The sequence below is a fragment of the Psittacula echo genome, assembly GCF_963264785.1.
Source record: "Psittacula echo genome assembly, chromosome: Z".
NCBI lineage: Eukaryota > Metazoa > Chordata > Aves > Psittaciformes > Psittacidae > Psittacula > Psittacula echo.
Genome location: NC_137742.1, coordinates 31,082,451 through 31,100,631, shown reverse-complemented (window position 1 = coordinate 31,100,631; position 18,181 = coordinate 31,082,451). Strand labels below are relative to the sequence as shown.

Genomic DNA, 18,181 nt, shown 5'->3' with positions numbered 1-18,181 from the left:
AAGGTCTCTTCCAGCCCAAAACATTCTATGATTCTATGATGACAAATATCACAGCAACCGTACAGCCTACTCAAAGCAACATCTATTTGAAAAAACAGCAAGCAAAGTAAACTGACCAGATTCTTGCTGTCTTGTTTGTGAATGGTGACAATTCTTCTCTCACTGGAGCCTTCTTGGCTTGCTTGTTTAATGCTGACATCAATAATATCAGGAAAATCACAGTATGTTTGTAAATCCTGCAATAAATATTCATTATATGTCAGTCATAACATGAATAGCAACAAAAAACCTCACCTATTTTCAGCAAATTCCTACACCTCTGAACTTGTAAGCTTCCAACAAAGAATGATAAATCCTTAAATATGCCATTACAGATAAAAAAAGCAGGTTTTTGTTCACAAGACCGTAACTAGGAGCATAAGTTAAAAAATGCACGAAGATCCAGGAACTGTGAATGGAAATATCTATGTATGGGTGGTTTTCTTTCATTTGGGTGTTGGGTTTTTTGTTTGTTTGGTTTGGTTTGTTTGTGGTTTGGTTTGTTTGGGGTTTTGTATTGTAGATATTTCTATTTGCTCTGTAGTATTTTGTGAGGATTAACAACTGAAATTGAGAACTCAATATTAGCATCCTTATTAAAGAGGTTTAGGAAGCCTATTAACAATCCAAAACGTCATGGCTTTGTTCAGAGCGATAAAAGCTGCAAAATCTGCTATCAAACAGATGGATGTAGTATGAATGAAGAAAGCATATAGCCATGATCATCACTGACTAAGCCACTTGAAGCACTGATCCTAGTTATATGTGAAATCCAAAACATATTTTTCTCTGATTGATAGCAAGTTCAGGTAATGTTTTATACTCTATTATTCTGTACTACTTCTTTCAGTCTTTCACAAGCCAAATTACAATGTCATATAAACCATACTTTGTTTTGCTTTCAGTAGTACTTCAGATGATAAGTAACATTCTTAAATAAAGGTAGATTTATCTATTTAAAACTATTTTGCAAAGCACATCTATTTTATTCAAGTCAGAATACCCCATTTTTATGGCTGCAAGCATATCCTAATAAACAGTTGTAATAATCAAGGCTTTAAGACTAAATGGGTATTAGCTAAAATAAATCAGCTCAAATGCACTTAAGTCCCTGAAGCACTTTTTTTCATCTGGTGGCTGGAAACGCCAACTGGCAAAACAAGTATCTTTACAATCTAACCCCACATATGTCACTCCAGCCCTCAAAAAAACCCCAAAAATTTTGTTTCAATTCAGTATCTTAATAAAGATTCATCAGCACAGTTTGCTCAAACAAGAGTTATGATCACATTTACAAACAGCCATTTATTAAGTTTTCATAACCAATTTTATAAACCATTTCTGTAGCAGTGAAAATATATGCAGCCTACACTGTGTCTCTGTCAGTAAGCAGGATAATATTACTATGAAAATATAATTTGGCAATCTTTATAGGAAATAAAATCAGTTTAGAGCACTACTACAGGCTTGAATGCAAGGCCCAAAAAGCACAGTATGCACAAATTTTGTACACTTAACCCAGAAATTGCAAAATCTTTTTATGTTAGCTCCCACCAGAGCAACTGGCACGCAGACCAGGAAAGGCAGAGGGCTGACACATGACAATTATGAATGAGGTAACTACACCTAACATGTTCTTAGAATATTTGTAGATTCACACTTAAAATCAGGGCATGGAACCACATTTTCTTTTTTTGTTAGGTATACAAAAAAAAAAAATAAGGAGTTTTACAAATTATCATAGCACACTGTAAAAATACAACCTTTTGTAAATTGGTCTTGACTGCTACGTATTATGCATCAAAACTAACAACCTAATGAATGCAATTATTTTGGAAAACTGACATGTGCTCCACTTCGGCTTTAATTCAACTTCTGGAAAATCCCACATTCTTAGTGTATACTGCTATAAGTTTGTATCAGATTCTGGTAAATCTGACAAAACTAAGAGTTATGCTGGGAAATCACACAGAGGAGAAATAATACTGATAAATAAAAATGCAACAGCACACGTTTACTAGCACTTATTGGAACCATTTTGTGTCTAATTCCTGAACAAAGAGAATATGACTCTGCAGTCACAGAAATGTTACTTTAAATTTGCTAGCTCCAACATTGATAGGAGCCTGAGGATAGTGAAATCTACCTGATTTTGGAGTTCTTAAAACACTGCAAAGAGAATCTGAGGAATTTGTACATTTTACCTACAACTGGGAGCAGGGTCATTACTTTTCCACACTGATTTTTTTACAGTAATGAAGGTCTAACACAGAATCTCTCATTTCTCAAACACAGAGATATTACATGTTCAAGTACTGGCTTTCTTCTAATACTTCAACAAAAAAATAATTTAAGAATTCTGAACTGTTTAAGTCAATACATTTCTGCGAGCCTCAGCTATACAGAAATTATATGAACACTATGAAGTAAAATTTACCTAGCAAATTTACTTGCGGTAAATCAGAACTTCTAACATAAGCTAATCACTGTTACATGATAAACTGCACAATTATTAAAATAATAACAGAAATTACCTGCTCTGCCAGTGTCTCACAGTCTTTAAGTTTTCCTCTTGAGCACTGAATTCCACCATTTCCAGTTATTACAATGGTTGCAAAACTCTCCTCTCCAGAAGGATCTCCACCAGGTTCCTTTACTTCAAAAACCTCTGAATAGAAGGCAGTCTGAAGGGTTTCCAGATTTATAAGATACTTAAGTTTCAAGTTTCTGGCAGAAGCTTTGCATTGGCCAAACTGTTGTATAAACTTGCGGAACCTGTACCTTATTCTTTTCCGCGTCAAAATGTGGTAGTCTTGGATTTTTGCTCGCACGCATTTAGGCAAAAACATTTTGTAGCTGTGAATAAATAACCAGCAAAAAATCTACTCATTTTATCCATTAAATCCATTAAAGCGATGATGATTAGTTCTGTGCTAAACAACACATCACGAAAATAATTTTTCCTCTAAATGTATAACCGTAATCCTCTAAATAACCTTATTTTTTAAACTGTAGGGTAACAAGGATACTTTCTTCAATCTGTAGTATGTTATTTCAAATACAGCCCTGTCTCTTCTTCGATTTTCCGTATTTCCCCCCTCACTCAGTTCAACATATATTACATAATGCATTTTCCATAAATCCTGACTGTTCTAGTCATCACTGAAGTTTTGAGCTAAAGCAGCAAAAGTTAAACAGCTGCTTTGTTTGGCATAGAAGTTGGAAAGAGGATACTGCACAGATAGAGGCAACTGCATTGATAAAGAACAGACTTGGTGGCTGAAACTTTAAGTGGTAAAATACAACACTGCGGTTGATTCTCACTTAAGTTCCTATATCTCAGTCCATATTCTTTATCAAGGGGCAAAAGAGTAGTTTGTCACCTGCACTAAGCTGGATAATTTGTTGTCTCATTCTCTTTTTTACTCCTTCTGCTAGGTTTCATTAAAAGACAAACATTAAGCATTAAGTACTAAGCAAGGACAGAATTAACTCAGCTGAGTAGAAACCAATTAGGTTGATAAACCAATAGGAATTGATAAACTCAGGCAAGTTTAGCAGAGATCAGCCCAAGATGCTTAAGAGCCTGCAGGGCACGACATGACAGAAGAGGCATAAAAGAGCTTGGTTTGTTCATCATGGAGAAAAGAAGGCTCAAGTAAAGTATTCGACTAACAGTCTTCAACTAACAGATGGATATGGAATGGACTGAATTAGACTTCTCAGACATGCACAGTGAAAGGACATGAGGCAACAGAGGGTAACTGGTATCACACAGAAGACTGATTAGATACAGAGGAAATCCTCCTCAGTGAAGGTGATAGTACACAGGACAAGGCTACGCAGAGATACGGTGGAATCTCCATCCCTGGACATTTTCAGAACTCGACTGGACAACATCCTGAGTAACTTCACCTAACTTTGAAGTTGGTCCTGATCTGAACAGGGGTTTGGATCTGGACCATAAGTCTCTCCCAACAAAAACTACTACTTACATCCTTTCCCACATAAGTAGCTGCTGCCTTACCTCTCTTTAAGAGAGCCAAATCCATGTACCCAAAACCAAATGGCCACTGTGATACAATCTTTCTAATAATTTCTAGTTTACACTATAACTAAGTTTATGGAATCAGTATGCTAGAATAGATCAATTGCCAACAGCTGAACATCTCCTCTCAGATGCTAACGTGCAAAAACTTTGGTTTTAGGTATCAGACAGGTGTGATACAATTATGAAGTATGGAGTCACCTGACTGAATTGTAAATAGCCAGAGGGGTTTGGTCCTTTTCTTTGGCCACTCTCATCATATCCAGAACAGCCATTCCAAGGCATTCTTCTTGTGTTTCGTGAGTAACAGGCATCTGTACCCATCCGTCCAAAAAATCAGCTCGCCACTGAGAAAGAAGAATGCAAGAATGCAAGTTAAAACTGTAGCGCTGCTGCTCATCAATAAAGGGGGGTTTGGAGTGTAGTTTTGTTTGTGGGTTTTTCAGTTGGTTGGTGTTTTGGAGAGTTTGTTTTATTTTGTTTTTTTTTAATACTGCATTCTCCTCAATGAACCTCTTCATCCACAAAAAGCTGCACATGTTCATAATGGATACCAGCTACTACCATGCTTAAAAAACAGTTTCACTGTGTCAACAAGGTCAATATGGAGATGATGCTTTTCTACACTGTGTCAGTCCAAAATGAAAATGGAAATCACACTGAAAAACTTGACAGTGGCACAAGAAAGGAGCTATACACTCTCACTGCTCTCCCCACAACTGCCATTTGAACTTCATCTCTTCAAATATACAATATGACAAGGAATTTTTCATTTTTAGAGGACTTCAAGCTTTTTTATCTTTGTTTACTATCAGAATACATGAAAGAGAATAAATACCAAAAACATTCCCCATCCTGCATTAAAAAAATAATCAAGCAAATCATACCTGTGCAAATAGGTAAGACATGACAAGATCATCAAGAACAGGGCTTTCTGCACCTCGAAGAATGCCATACCTATATGCTCTGCTGCTGCCATTGCAATACCAGTGGGGAAAATAAAACCTGTTATGAAATATTTATGTAAACATCAATAACCAGATACTTCTGCTTACCAACACCAGACATTATCGCTTTCATACAAATGTAATTAGTGCTGGTGGGTTTGGAGAACCAATATGAAAACCCAGCTAGTTAATGGAAGGCTTTGGATCCCATTTTTGGTGTCTTAGAGTACCACAGCATTTAAGTAGGGTGATAAGCTCTACTGGTAGGAACAAGGAGCTCTGCAAACCTATGGTCACTAATCTGAACATAGAGAATTTTGTGTTACTGTCTCCTAATTTCCTTTGAGACAGTTCCTAAAGGAACACTGAAGGCCACATTATGCCATGTCAAGTAAACAAAATCTTTTACATAAGGACAACTGTGTCTGTAGCTTCAGATGTTAGACAGAGGTTAGAGAAAAATTATTCGATTGCAGACATCTGCCTGATTACACAGGATAATTGCTCTGTATTGCAGAATTTCTAACAGGCAAGCAAAGAGGAGATGAAATGTAACATTAAGAAAAATAATATTTTTACTTCTGCTATTTTATTATTTTTTTCAATCTGACACGGCAAACATATGCTATATATATAATTAAATATGTTATTCAAACCTACTCTGACAATTTTGAGTCTTTTATCTATCTTTTATCCACATTATCACCAACAATCTCACCAACAATCTGTCCATAACTTCTTGGAGAAATTACGGTTCAACTAAATATCTTATTGGTTGTGTTTTCTCACACAGTCTTGTTTTACCACGAAAAGTGGTAAACCGATTTTGAGTTGATCAAAATTTGATTTTGATTACCTTATACGGTAAATTAGGGTGAGTCTGGTTGCTTCATCTACATGGAAGATGTGATTTGGAGGATACCACATTCTCTCTGTTTCACACATGAGTGCAAACATGTTATGATACACTGGCATGATACCTAAACAGAGAAGGAAACATAAGAAACTCTCTTCAAAAACAAGCAACTTTATTAAAAAAAAAAAAATATATATATACATATATATACACATACATACATATATATAGTGGGTTAAAACAGCAGATAGCCACATGTTCTCCAACTACTCATCGCACTAGTCCATCATTCTCAACAGCATTGTAATCATCACCCAATTACCTGCAGACTGTTTTTGCTGGTTTACTTTCTCATTATGCCTTTATGTTCTCTGACTGCGGACTGTGTTCACCTGTTATCCTATGCCCCACTGTTAGGTTACAAGATTTTCTCTGTATGGCATCTAATACAATGGCTTCTTTGCCTCACAAATGAGTCAGCTAATAACAGTACATTACCTTTTTCCTAAACCTGAACTAGGCACTGATTTTAAGATTTCAGACTGATGAAAAATTAGAAATAAGACAATACAAAGACAGTCACTGTGACTAGGACAAACACTTTCCATTTGTATTTTAGTAGCTCAGTGGAGACCAAAACCAAACATATATTGTTAATTAAACAAAATTCAAAAATATCTTTTTTTTCCATCTCAACAATTCAGGATTGTTTTAATGAGGATCCTATTTAATCACAAACTAATGGAAATCAGTTGACAATTGACTCTTCAGCAGCACCAGAATTTTAATTTGGCTTTTTTGGCTCCCAGTTGAAACTACAGCCTAACGTAAGGCAAACGCTGCAGCACTGTACTATGCAATACTTTTGCTATGATTTGGAAAACCATTTAAATACCTGAAAACTCACAGCACAAAAGGATGACTTCAACCACTGACAAACATTTTGAAGACATGAAGATACACAGGTCTAGAGGTCCGAAAGTAGGATGAAAATTGCAGTGTGAAAGTCACAGTAGGTCAAAATGAAAGAAAACCATGTTTACATGGGAGCAAGACACTCTGGGGAAAGCAGACAAAAAATACTGAAAAAAAAAACCCAACCCAGATAAAAACAACAAAAGTAATTTAAAAGACATTAAGAGACATGGGTGTCCCTGCCCATGGCAGGGCAGCTGGAACTAGATGATCTTAAGGTCCTTTCCAACCCTAACTATTCTGTGATTCTATGATTCTAAAAGAATTCTGGGAAAAGGCAAAGTGCCCATGACCCTGCCCAAAGACTTAGAATGAAATCACTGAAATTCACACAAGAAAACAGGAAGGGAAAAAACCCCCACACAAACAAACCCACCCTTATTTCTTTATTTCTGTTCTGAACACTTACCTACCAAAATGGGCAGACCCAAATTTCTTTCATCACATCTGAAGTGCATGTAAGACAGTCAGTTAGAAACAACTAATCAATTCCACGTACAAAACTGCATAAGCTTGTGGAACAGAAAGTAATCCAGTCTTGAATAACAACTAGCTTAAATTCTTTACAAAAACGGGTTTGCCTCTGTAGGGAGCCATTAAGAGGGCTAAGAACAAGAGGTCTATTTTGCAGATATCAGGTTAAACTGCTGAAATCTACAAACTAATCATCTGACACTTGTTTAAGCTAAAGATTGCCAAAATATTCCAGAACTACAGGTCCTAACACATGACTTTCTATGAAAAGGAGTCAGACTACAGGAAACTACAGAAATGGAAAAGATTAAAGTAACCAAAGAGAAACCAAAACTAAATAAAACCCCCAAAGGAATAACCCTGAGGGGATTAAGGAACTGAAGCTGTAAATGTAGATGTTGCAAATTTATGGTGCAGTAGAGCATATCTGATCCATCAGAGTTTGGAGACATACTAAATTAGCTCAATTATGCAGTTAAAAATAAACCTATACCATGCAACCAATCATGGTTCTCATTTGATGTGTGAAGTGACCATATCTAGATCAACTAGATTACATTAAAGATCAGTTGTCTATAAAGCAGTGACAACTGACTTCGCAGACTTAAGGCTGTATGGTTTCCGCATCCCAAAGAATTTCAGATCAATTACAGAGTAATGCATGTGAATCACCAGCCTATTTCAGGATTCCAGCCAGATGCTAAACACCATTATTAATTCATTTCCCCTAACTATTAATCCCACATAAGCATACTGAAGAACAACAAATTTCCAAGTCATATTCTTAAATTCAAATGTTAAGCTGCCGTATTTCACAAAATACATTACAGACACAGCTGCCCAACCTCCAAAAAAACCTGAGCAAAACCAAAGAAACCCACATATTTTTCAATCCAGATTGTATCATTGCCATTCTGAAACTTCAACTAAGTGAAGAGCCTGACTTTGGAATTCCCCCTGCAAATCAGAAATTATGGCATTAAAAAAAGAAAAAAGTAAAAAAAATCCGCTTCACTGTCTTCTTATGTGTGAAGAGTAAACTGCACTCATCCATCCCTCATGCTTTAAAATTTATTATTCTGAATGGTGACTTGTACTTTACATTGTCAGTGCTCAGTGATGTATAGACTACACATTTTTCCAGGAAAGTAGTACATTTTTATTCTTCTCTTTTTCTCCCCCTTAAGTATTGTGCATTTGTGTCAGAATATTGCTGCATTTGAAAAAGTTCAAAGATTATACAAGGAAAGCAAACACCCTTACTGGAGTCTTGAAAGTGGTCCCTGAAAATGTGACAAAAGCAGAGGGACTAGAAATTCTTATTTCATGTAAATCTCACCAGTATTATTAATTGCAGGGACTTTTCAAGCAAATGGTAGTTTCAATATTTAAATGTTTTTTCCAGAAACAATGAAAACCAAAAGACTGGGGGTGGAGGTGGGGAATCAAAGTCTTCTGGTGAAGCCTAGACATGTCAACAACAGTGAAAAGTTCTGAGAAATGTATTTTCAACACTAGCCATTCTATCAAATCAATCAGTGATCAATTAGGAGAGAAGACAGTGACTCAGACATAATAAAGCAGAATTGTTCTTCACTTTACTTCTCCAGCAAGGGCTATTAAATAAGTTTTCTGGACTATTGCAAAGACATAAATATGACTATCTCTTGGCAAGTACTTTATTTTGTATACAAGGTGAAGGAGCCTCATGATACTATACAGTTTGTTAAGTAACATCATGCAAGGCTGTAACACAGCAGAATTTAATTCCTCAAACTTCTCCTTTAAGCCTAAAACCAGAATTATTTGCATAGTAGTTTCTTCCTTTCCTCATTATGATTTTAGATCTCCACATTCACACAAGTCACACTACTTCATTTACGAGGGTAAGTAGCTAATGAAATAAAGTTTTTCTCTATTTCCTCCTTTGTTGGCATTAGGTACCCTTTTACCCACACAGCACGTTTTCATTAGGCAATGTCCTTCTGTAAAGAAAAATTAAAACCCAGAAACTGTGAATCACAAAAGCCATGACATCATTACGAAATGTGGAAGCCATGTGCAGTCTACAGTAGAAATACTTCTTATGAAACTGTCAATTCAAGCATATAGTAAGTCACTAGACATATACAAATGAAAGCAATTATCTGCATGGAATTAATGAGTAAAGACAATTCCAAAAAAATCTCCTATTTTCAAAGTCCAATACAAACATCAGTTCTCACACAACTGCCCAGTAAACTGTCTAAGACTTAGAAAGTCTTGTACATAGCAGATGGAAAATTGCTTAGCTTTTCTTATATAAAAATAGTACCTTGCTCTCATCTGTCATGCAAACTGGAGGCTTACCAAACTCTGGCACCACATTCACTGTCTCTATCATGTCAGAAAAATATTTTCTGAACAGTTAATTGAAGGACAGGTTTCCTTTCTTGGCAAAACAGTTTTCTTTCCTCACTCAGAGTTCTGACTAATTCATTCCTCACCTTGGGAGGCTGGAGTGCAGAAGGGTGCCGGTGGTGTGTCGTGTGACTGAAGATTTTCAATAAAGGCTATCACTTCAGAAAAAAAAAAAAAAAACAACCCCACCCGTACCCCCCAAATCCCAAAACCAAAAGACCCCCCCCAAAACCCACAATGGGCAGTTGTGAATCACAGATAACTCTGAGACATGTGAATTTGGGAAATTCAGCATGTTAAGGACAAATATGCTTAAAATTCTGTAGCTACTAACAAGCAATCTCAGGTACTGAGCCATAAAAGCAAAAAGTACTGCATACCATCACATTATGTAACAGTCACTCCCTTGAGTTTAACTGAATGCAGACACTGCCAGTGTTTATTAATACTAAATGTTTTCCAACAGTATTTTTACTTAGGCATAATCAAAGATTCTCTGCTATCTTAAAGGGTTCCAGGAGGCACCAGCAGTTTTCAAGAAAGTACCATGGAACTTCCAATCTATTTGCAACTTGGATGGGTAAGAATTAAAATGTTCCTAGGTGGAGTTTCAGGATATCAACATTAAAACCAAAATAAAACACAACAAACAAAACCAAACACAGAAGTCTAGAAATTCAAGGGGTTTTTAATTGTCAGCTGCCTGTAACTTAGCAACCCAGTCGGGATTATCAAACTGGTTCCCTCTTGGGATTTTAGTTCCTTTAAAGTTAATATCTCTAGGGTTTAACGATCCTAACAGAAGGGGAAATCAGAACAAATAAATTCAGATATACCCTACAGAAATTCAGGCTTCCTATACACCAGCAGGACAGGCCATGGCAGAACTGCAATACGTTAATCAAAACTATGCTCCTTTAACTTTGTCAAAATGTTTTGCAGCTTGCTATTTAAATGTTAGTTATATTTAAAGTCACTAGCTCTGCATACTTTGATACTGATTTATTAAGATTTTCAAGAACATGGCATAAATTTAAGCCTACAGCCTTTTCCACCAATTTAGAAAGAAATATAGCTACAAAATCTATTGAGAAAAAGGTTGCATAATATTGTCATAGTAGCTGCTGGGCAGAAATCACTCTTCAGAGGACTCTGTCTACCTCAGCTCTACAAAGATAAAGGCTCAACATGATAAAACATTTTATATATACAAGCAAGTATAAATCACTAGTGATACAGTTTAGAAACTCTGATGAAGAATGATGAAACACTAGAGAAACACAAAACCAACTTGTACTATTCACACAATTTTTAACATTTGTATTATCTATACCAGCAAAACAGTAACTGGTACCCCACAAAGCTACATGCCTTGAGAAGCACTTGTGAGGTCCTACGAAACAAGCAATGTAGTATGAAGTATTCAGATGATCTCCTGGGAAACAAGACTAACTGGATTTGTGGATTAGCAGGAATTGGGGTTTGCATGTTTGTGATGTGGGTGAGACATACATGGCTCAGGCCCTTTTTCTTTTCTTCAACTGGAGGAAAGAGACTATAGAACCTTGGGAATACAGTGGAAAGTATCGGAAAGATCTTCATTTGAATCACGATCACAAAGGTACCTCAAGTTCAAGAACACTCTAGGTCAAGCTGTCAAACTCAGATCTACAAGCTCGGAGTCAAGAACAGTGAGTTCTCACAAAGCTAAAACTTCTGAATACCACCCTACTTCCTCATGATCTCCCAGAATGAATCCTGGGCAGCGCTTCTGCTGAATTCACTGTTTTGCTTATCTGCCTAAAGCTGTCATGTTACATAAAAAGCAACTCTACAAACTCCGATCTTAGTCAGACTCTGCCAGGGCTGAAGATCCCCAAAGAACAATAGGGCTTCAACCCAGGAGAATCTTTGCCAAACTACCTATTCACAGCATGAAACTCAGTCAGTACAAAACATTCAACAGCACAGAAAAAACTGACAGATCCCTCCCAAAAGTAGTCATTTAAAGCATATTTAAAAACAGCATAGCAAAAAAAAAACCAAAAAACCAAAATCACAAAAGTGTAAGGTGTTTCAAGATAATAAAATATACAGACTCAGCAGCTTCATATTTGTAACCAAGTATAAAAGAAAGACTTGGAATTACAAGCCTTTCTTTCAAATTCATTTGCACCTGAAATGTGGCACTTGGAAAGTTAAAAGACACATCTAGTCTTGTACCACTGACAGTCCAAAAGAAGATACAAAGATATATGTACATTTATGTGCTCACATTTGCATGAGAAGCAAAAAAGACAAGTCACTTTAATATCCAAAGTTTATTGCAATTATTTTTTTTATTCACAAATTCAAAATCAAGAAAGATCCACGCACAAAATGCATGCTTGAAGTATTTTTCCTCTGGGTCTCAGCACGTGTTCATGTTAAACTCTGAGTATATGTAACAATCAATTCAAAGGCATTCTTAAATATAAACATGATTATTTCAAATGTATTTTCCTGTCATTTACTCACTTTATTTTCAAAATATTACACACAAGTCATCTCTAATAGAACAGCTTTCATCTGCAAAGTGATTAAACATGTATAACATCCAATATATGGATAACTTCCAGGGCCAGTCAGTTTTGTAGGGTTGCATCAGAAAGCAATTCAAGTTATTTCCAGCTCCTGCTGTGATTTAACTATCCAAACTATATGTCAGTTCAACGAAAGAAGAATTCAAGGTAAAGGACAGTATACCCTCGAATTATTTTAAAGACAGCAGTTACCCAATTATAATCCCAATTTCACAAGCTCTCTACCAGTAACAGTTTTGCAGGCTGGTGCTAATTACTTCTGAAAGAACAAAGAGGTCAGCATTTCAGTTAAAATGCCACCACTTTAACGGGCTCTGGATTATTAAAGATTTTCTTGCATTAAGCTGAATTTCAATCCCTCATTAGGAAAACTGTTATGTATGTACTTACCACAGGCTTTACAGGCAACAGCACAGATCTCTTCTGCAACATATTCTCCAGCTGGAAATTGAAGGTAATCTCCTCCTGTCTTCCCAGGAGAATGATAAAGGTATACTTGAAGCAATGGTTCTGTCTGTCTGGGTGCATTGCTATTCCCATGGATGTCACCATTCTGATGGACAGTAGAAGTTTCTGTATCTTCCATATTTGTCATTGTAAGACAGGCCATTGTTCGGTTCGGTTCAGAGCATTTGCCTAAAAGAAATGTAACATGTAGTTCTTGACTAACTGTATTTGGTTTTGTTTATAATACTCCTATTTAATAACATTACCCTTCTGACACAGGAAGAACATTAACAGCTGAGGATAAGAGAATGAGTTAGAAGGTTTACTAAATGTTAAGTTTCTCTTTGATTTACTAGGTAGCTCTAGTCTGAAAAACAAAAGACACTATGACAGGAAAACCAAAGATATTAATTGGGAGTCCCACTAGAGGATTTATTACCTCTCACTGGATTTTAGACACTGTATACTTACCTGTCCAGTTGAAACATGCTAGTTAAATCTGAAAGCTAAAGTAATCCCTATAATGACATACGTACAACTCGTTATATTCCCTGTTTAAATACAAAGACTGCATTGGTAACTTACAGAACAATCAGCTAGGTTATTAGCTGGCACTGATGAAGAGAAGGGCAGTAATAGCACCTTTTGGCTGAGTTTTAATCTTAAGCAGACACCTAAAAGAAAACATGCACTAAGTGAGGTGAGACTCTAAGTCAGAAGACTTGGTTTGTGTATACAAATGTGAGGACTCTCAACATCACCTTCTTTCAGGCTAATGATCTGAAGTTCATTTGTAACGAATTCAAGCTAAAATTCTGCTTTGATAAGTATAATCAAAGAAAATAAGAGACTAATAACTCAATATATAACCACATATATAAGTATATATAATAATTGTTTGTTTCTTTTTTAAAGTGAGTGACTGCATATTCTGAAAGCCCAATGAAGAATGTCTTTGCTCTTCTTCAACTCTTCAGGGCTCAGTGTTTGGTCCGGTGCTGTTCAACATCTTTGTTGATGACATGGACAGTGGGATTGATGCACCCTCAGCAAGTTTGCCAATGACACCAAGCTGTGTGGTGTGGCCGACACACTGGAGGAAACGGATGTCATCCAGAGGGACCTGGACAGGCTGGAGAGGTGGGCCTGTGCAAACCTCATTAAGTTCAATAAGGCCAAGTGCAAGGTCCTGCACCAGGGTCAGGGCAATCCCAGGCACAACTATAGGCTGGGCAGAGACTGGATTGAGAACAGCCCTGAGGAGAAGGGCTTAGGGGTGCTGGTTGATGAGAAGCTCAACATGACCCCTCAACTGCGCTTGTGCCCACAAACCAACCATGTGCTGGGCTGCATCAAAAGGAGCATGACCAAGGGAGGTGATCCTGCCCCTCTGCTCTGCTCTTGTGAGACCCCACCTCGCAGTGTCGCATCCAGCTCAAGAGAGACGTGGACCTGCTCAAGCGAGTTTAGAGGAGGCCACAAAGATGATCAGAGGGCTGGGGCACCTCTGCTATGGAGACAGGCTGAGAGAGTCGGGCTTGTTCAGCCTGGAGAAGAGAGGCTCCAGGAAGACCTTAAAGCAGCCTTCCAGTACCTAAAGGGGCCTACAAGAAATCTGGAGAGGGACTTTTTACAAGGGCTCGTAGCGACAGGACAAGGGGGAATGGCTTTAAACTGGAAGAGGAGAAATTTAGATTAAGAAGTTCTTTACTGTGAGGGTGGTGAGACACTGGCCCAGGTTGCCCAAAGAGGTGGCTGTTCCATCCCTTGCAGTGTTCAAGGCCAGGCTGGATGGGGCTTTGAGCCATCTGGCCTGGTGGAAGGTGTCGCTGCCCGTGGAACAGGGTTGGAACTGGATGCTCTTTAGGGTCTCTCCCAACCCAACCCATTCGACGATTCTGTGACTAAATCGTAACTTTAATCAGTCTAATCCATGTTCATGATAAAAGCTTTGACCACAGTCTGTAAGGCTCGCTTTTATTAAAATTGAAACTAAGCAGCTATCACCTGGAATTCAGCATTTCATATTTTCAAAATGCAGAATAGGTCTAAACAAGACATCGGTTATAACAATTTGGGGTTTTTTATAATCACTGAATGTTTTGGGCCACTATAAAGTCTCCCTGGGGCTTTCTCTTCTCCAGGCTGAACAACCTCAACTGTCTCAGGCTTTCTTAATGAGAGAGGTGTTCCAACCCTCTGATCATTTTTTGGCCCTCTTCTGGATTTGCTCTAACTTGCTTTCATGTCTTCCGACAGCTGGACACAGGATTCCAAGTAAGGCCTCACAAGACCAGAGCAGAGGAGGAGAATAACATCCCTTAACCTGCCTTTTTTTTTAATATAATAAAAATGGCTTTGTGGGCTGCAGGTGCCCATTGCCAGCTCATGCCTCGTTTTTAATCTACCAGTATCCCTAAGTCCCTCTTTGTGGAGCTGCTCTCAACTCATTTGTACCTCAGTCTGATACTGGGGATTACTCCAACCCAGGTGTAAGAAGACCTTGCACCTGGTCTTGCTGAACCTCATGAGGCTCACATGGGCCCACTTCTCAAGCCTGACCAGGTCTCTCTGGGTGGCATCCCTTCTCCTCAAGCCCACCAGCTAGCTGAACTACTCAGCCTGGTGTCACCCCCATGCTTGCTGAGGGTGCACTCAATCCCACTGTATGTTGCTGATGAAAATACTGAACAGTTAATAAAGATACTCAACATTAAAATATTACTGTTTCACTTAAAATATGTAAATATGTAAAATATGTAAAATAGGTAGATGGGTGTTACATTCTTAAATCTGCAATTTTCGACAGCTTTTGTTTATATTGGGACTATGTTGCTGTACCATAAAAGAACTGTTTGGAACATGATTTTTTAAAATTTTCTGCTCCCAACTATAATTACTGAGGGAAGGATGAGTGTACAAATATACATTTATGTGGGTGAAAGATGACTTGTGCTACAGAAATGGACTGTAATGGTTAAGTCAGCAGAAACACCAGGCTGAATACCTTTAAGGAGGAAAACATTCACTTCATGCGCTACGTGACAGACAAAAAATATTAAATTACACAATGCAGGAGGATAAAATTATTCTATTATGATAGTAATTCTAGGGGAAAGGAAAAAAAAACATAACAGAGGAAAAAAAAAAAAAAGACATCATCATCGAGAGAAAAGTGCGTAATTTTATTTCCCAAACAAAGCAACACAAAGAGCCACTTTATCACAGATATATTAAATCTGAATTTCTGGGTGGAAGTGTCACTCACTACATTCCTTGGACTCAGATCTAAGGTGGGCATATAGAAATATAGTCTAGTTTGTGTTGGAAGGGACCTTCAAATGTCATCTAGTCCAACCCCCCTGCAATGAGCAAGGACATCTTGAACCAGATCAGGTTGCCCAGAACCATCCAGGTTGGCCTTGAATGTCTCCAGGGATGGCTCATTCCCCAACCTCTCTGGGCAACCTGGGCCAGTGTTTTACCACCCTCATTGTAAAGAATTTCTTCCTCATGTCTAGCCCGAGCCCTCATTCACACAGCCAGCAACCTTTAAACGTAAGAGACTTGTGTTTTCAGCTGTAAAGGAAGCACACAGGTAACAAGAAAGTGTTCAATAAAGAAAAAAACTGCTTTTATGTTAACCCATCAGGGAATTCACATTTATTATGTATGTAAGCCAACAGTATGTACGATGTAATGTTTGTGCTCTATCATTTAATTATACAAAATATTCACAGCTTTTATCTCCAGAGGAAGGCTTATTTAATTAGCACAGAAATTCTTCTAAGACACTCCAATAATAACTCTGTTGAATATAAACCTTCACCTGAACTGACAGATTCTTTTCATTTAGATCGCGTGGTATTATGTCTACCCAGCACTGAATGGAAATACTGTTTACAGAACTGAAAACCTGACCAATTTCCAAAGGGAACTAACCAGACTTGTTTGTGCCTAGCCCTCCTTCATGAAGTTTGTGTATTTAGAAACACATTTGGCATTTAAAAAAAAAAACAACACCTCATAATTCCTTCCTTGTTTCTATAAAAAGATCTCCATAACCAAGAAGGGAATCTTGCTTGATCATATCAAAATATGTGAAATAACAATAAAATACAGTAAAAAATGTAAAGTAAATACAAAAAGTAAATACAACATGCAAAATAGTCTACTCTGCTCTTTTAATGCATCCAGAATGAGACTTTTTTTAGGTAAGCTACATTACTACAGATTTATCTATTTGCCAAAGAGGAGCTATGTCCACACATATCTGAAAGTGGGTATCTGACATAAGACTCAGTGGAAAAGAAAAACGGCCTGTCCATTTATCCATGTAACAACAATGTGTAATAGAATCTGGATGGAATATAAACATCTTGATTTGGAGATCAAGTCTACTAACTATAAAAGATCTGACTCTGGTACTGATGAACAGAGGATTTGATCTAATAGGATTATTTTAATGTTCCTATTCTGGATAATATTTCAACTCACAGCTTCTAAAGGATGAGATTAATCCTTCCCTGTCTTGCTCTAACTGTCATCACCAGTATCTACAACGCAACATGTTTACATGCAACCCTCTGTTGCTGTCTGTACCTCTAGTGCATCTGGGGATTAATTTTACCAGCCACACCAGACTGCACTAGTTCATACAGCTCTTTTTAAGTCAATCAGAAAGAAATTGATTAATAAGACTGAAACCCACTATTTATGTAAGAAATTTCATTATAATGATGACAATACCCTCATTATCATGAGTACATACACAGTCCTCAAGATGTAATAATATGGTGCCTTCATGGCCCCATTCAGAACAACATTTTTTATTTCTTTATTTGAACCATGGGGTCTACAGTTTTGCAAAATCTAAACTCTTTTGTGCAAATAATTCTCCCCCCTGCAACTTACGTTTTTAGGGTGTCTTTTTGTGGGTTTCTAGAGAAACCTGCAGGGCTAGGATCTTAAACTAGATCACTTCAAACACCTAAATTTTAAATTAAACACCTAAATTTTAAATTAAACACCTAATTTTTAAACTAAATTTGGGAAGTTCAAATATCAGAGCAATCTAGGACTACAGATAAAAGGTAATTAACAGTAAGGAATTTATCACTTGAGAAATCTCTGAGTGAAACATGAGAGTGACGAAGCTCTTTAAATAAATATGTAATAAGTCACTCACTCACCGCTGGTATCCGCAGGAGGTCAGACAAAGCAGGCGCACGAGCAGTGGTGGAACATAATGTCTCTGCAGTAAAAATACATATTTAATATTAGAAAAGTTAATGGCTATGAAGAATACATAACGCACTGTTGTTTAGGAATTTAAATCTGTGTTAAAGTACAGAGTGATCCACTCCTATCTCATTTGCCCAAATTTCCATCTTCTTTGCCAAGAACTTTTTAA

General features: G+C 37.3%; 1 protein-coding gene across 10 annotated transcripts in view; it reads right to left on the bottom strand.

The window, feature by feature from the left end:
- JAK2 (Janus kinase 2) overlaps nucleotides 1–18,181 on the bottom strand; it is a 96,859-nt gene that overhangs the window by 37,009 nt on the left and 41,669 nt on the right. For 9 of the 10 annotated variants that reach the window (XM_080638548.1, XM_080638550.1, XM_080638549.1 and 6 more), the window contains exons 2-8: nucleotides 17,961–18,022; nucleotides 12,712–12,957; nucleotides 5,891–6,014; nucleotides 4,975–5,092; nucleotides 4,289–4,434; nucleotides 2,574–2,895; nucleotides 117–236 (exon numbers count right to left, since the gene is read on the bottom strand). In XM_080638548.1, the coding sequence (XP_080494674.1) occupies nucleotides 117–236; nucleotides 2,574–2,895; nucleotides 4,289–4,434; nucleotides 4,975–5,092; nucleotides 5,891–6,014; nucleotides 12,712–12,931 (1,050 nt within the window). In that variant the 5' untranslated portion in view covers nucleotides 12,932–12,957; nucleotides 17,961–18,022. Of the gene's footprint in view, nucleotides 1–116; nucleotides 237–2,573; nucleotides 2,896–4,288; nucleotides 4,435–4,974; nucleotides 5,093–5,890; nucleotides 6,015–6,785; nucleotides 6,950–12,711; nucleotides 12,958–17,960; nucleotides 18,023–18,181 lie in introns of those variants that run through there. The other variant, XM_080638553.1, reaches the window with a different exon arrangement.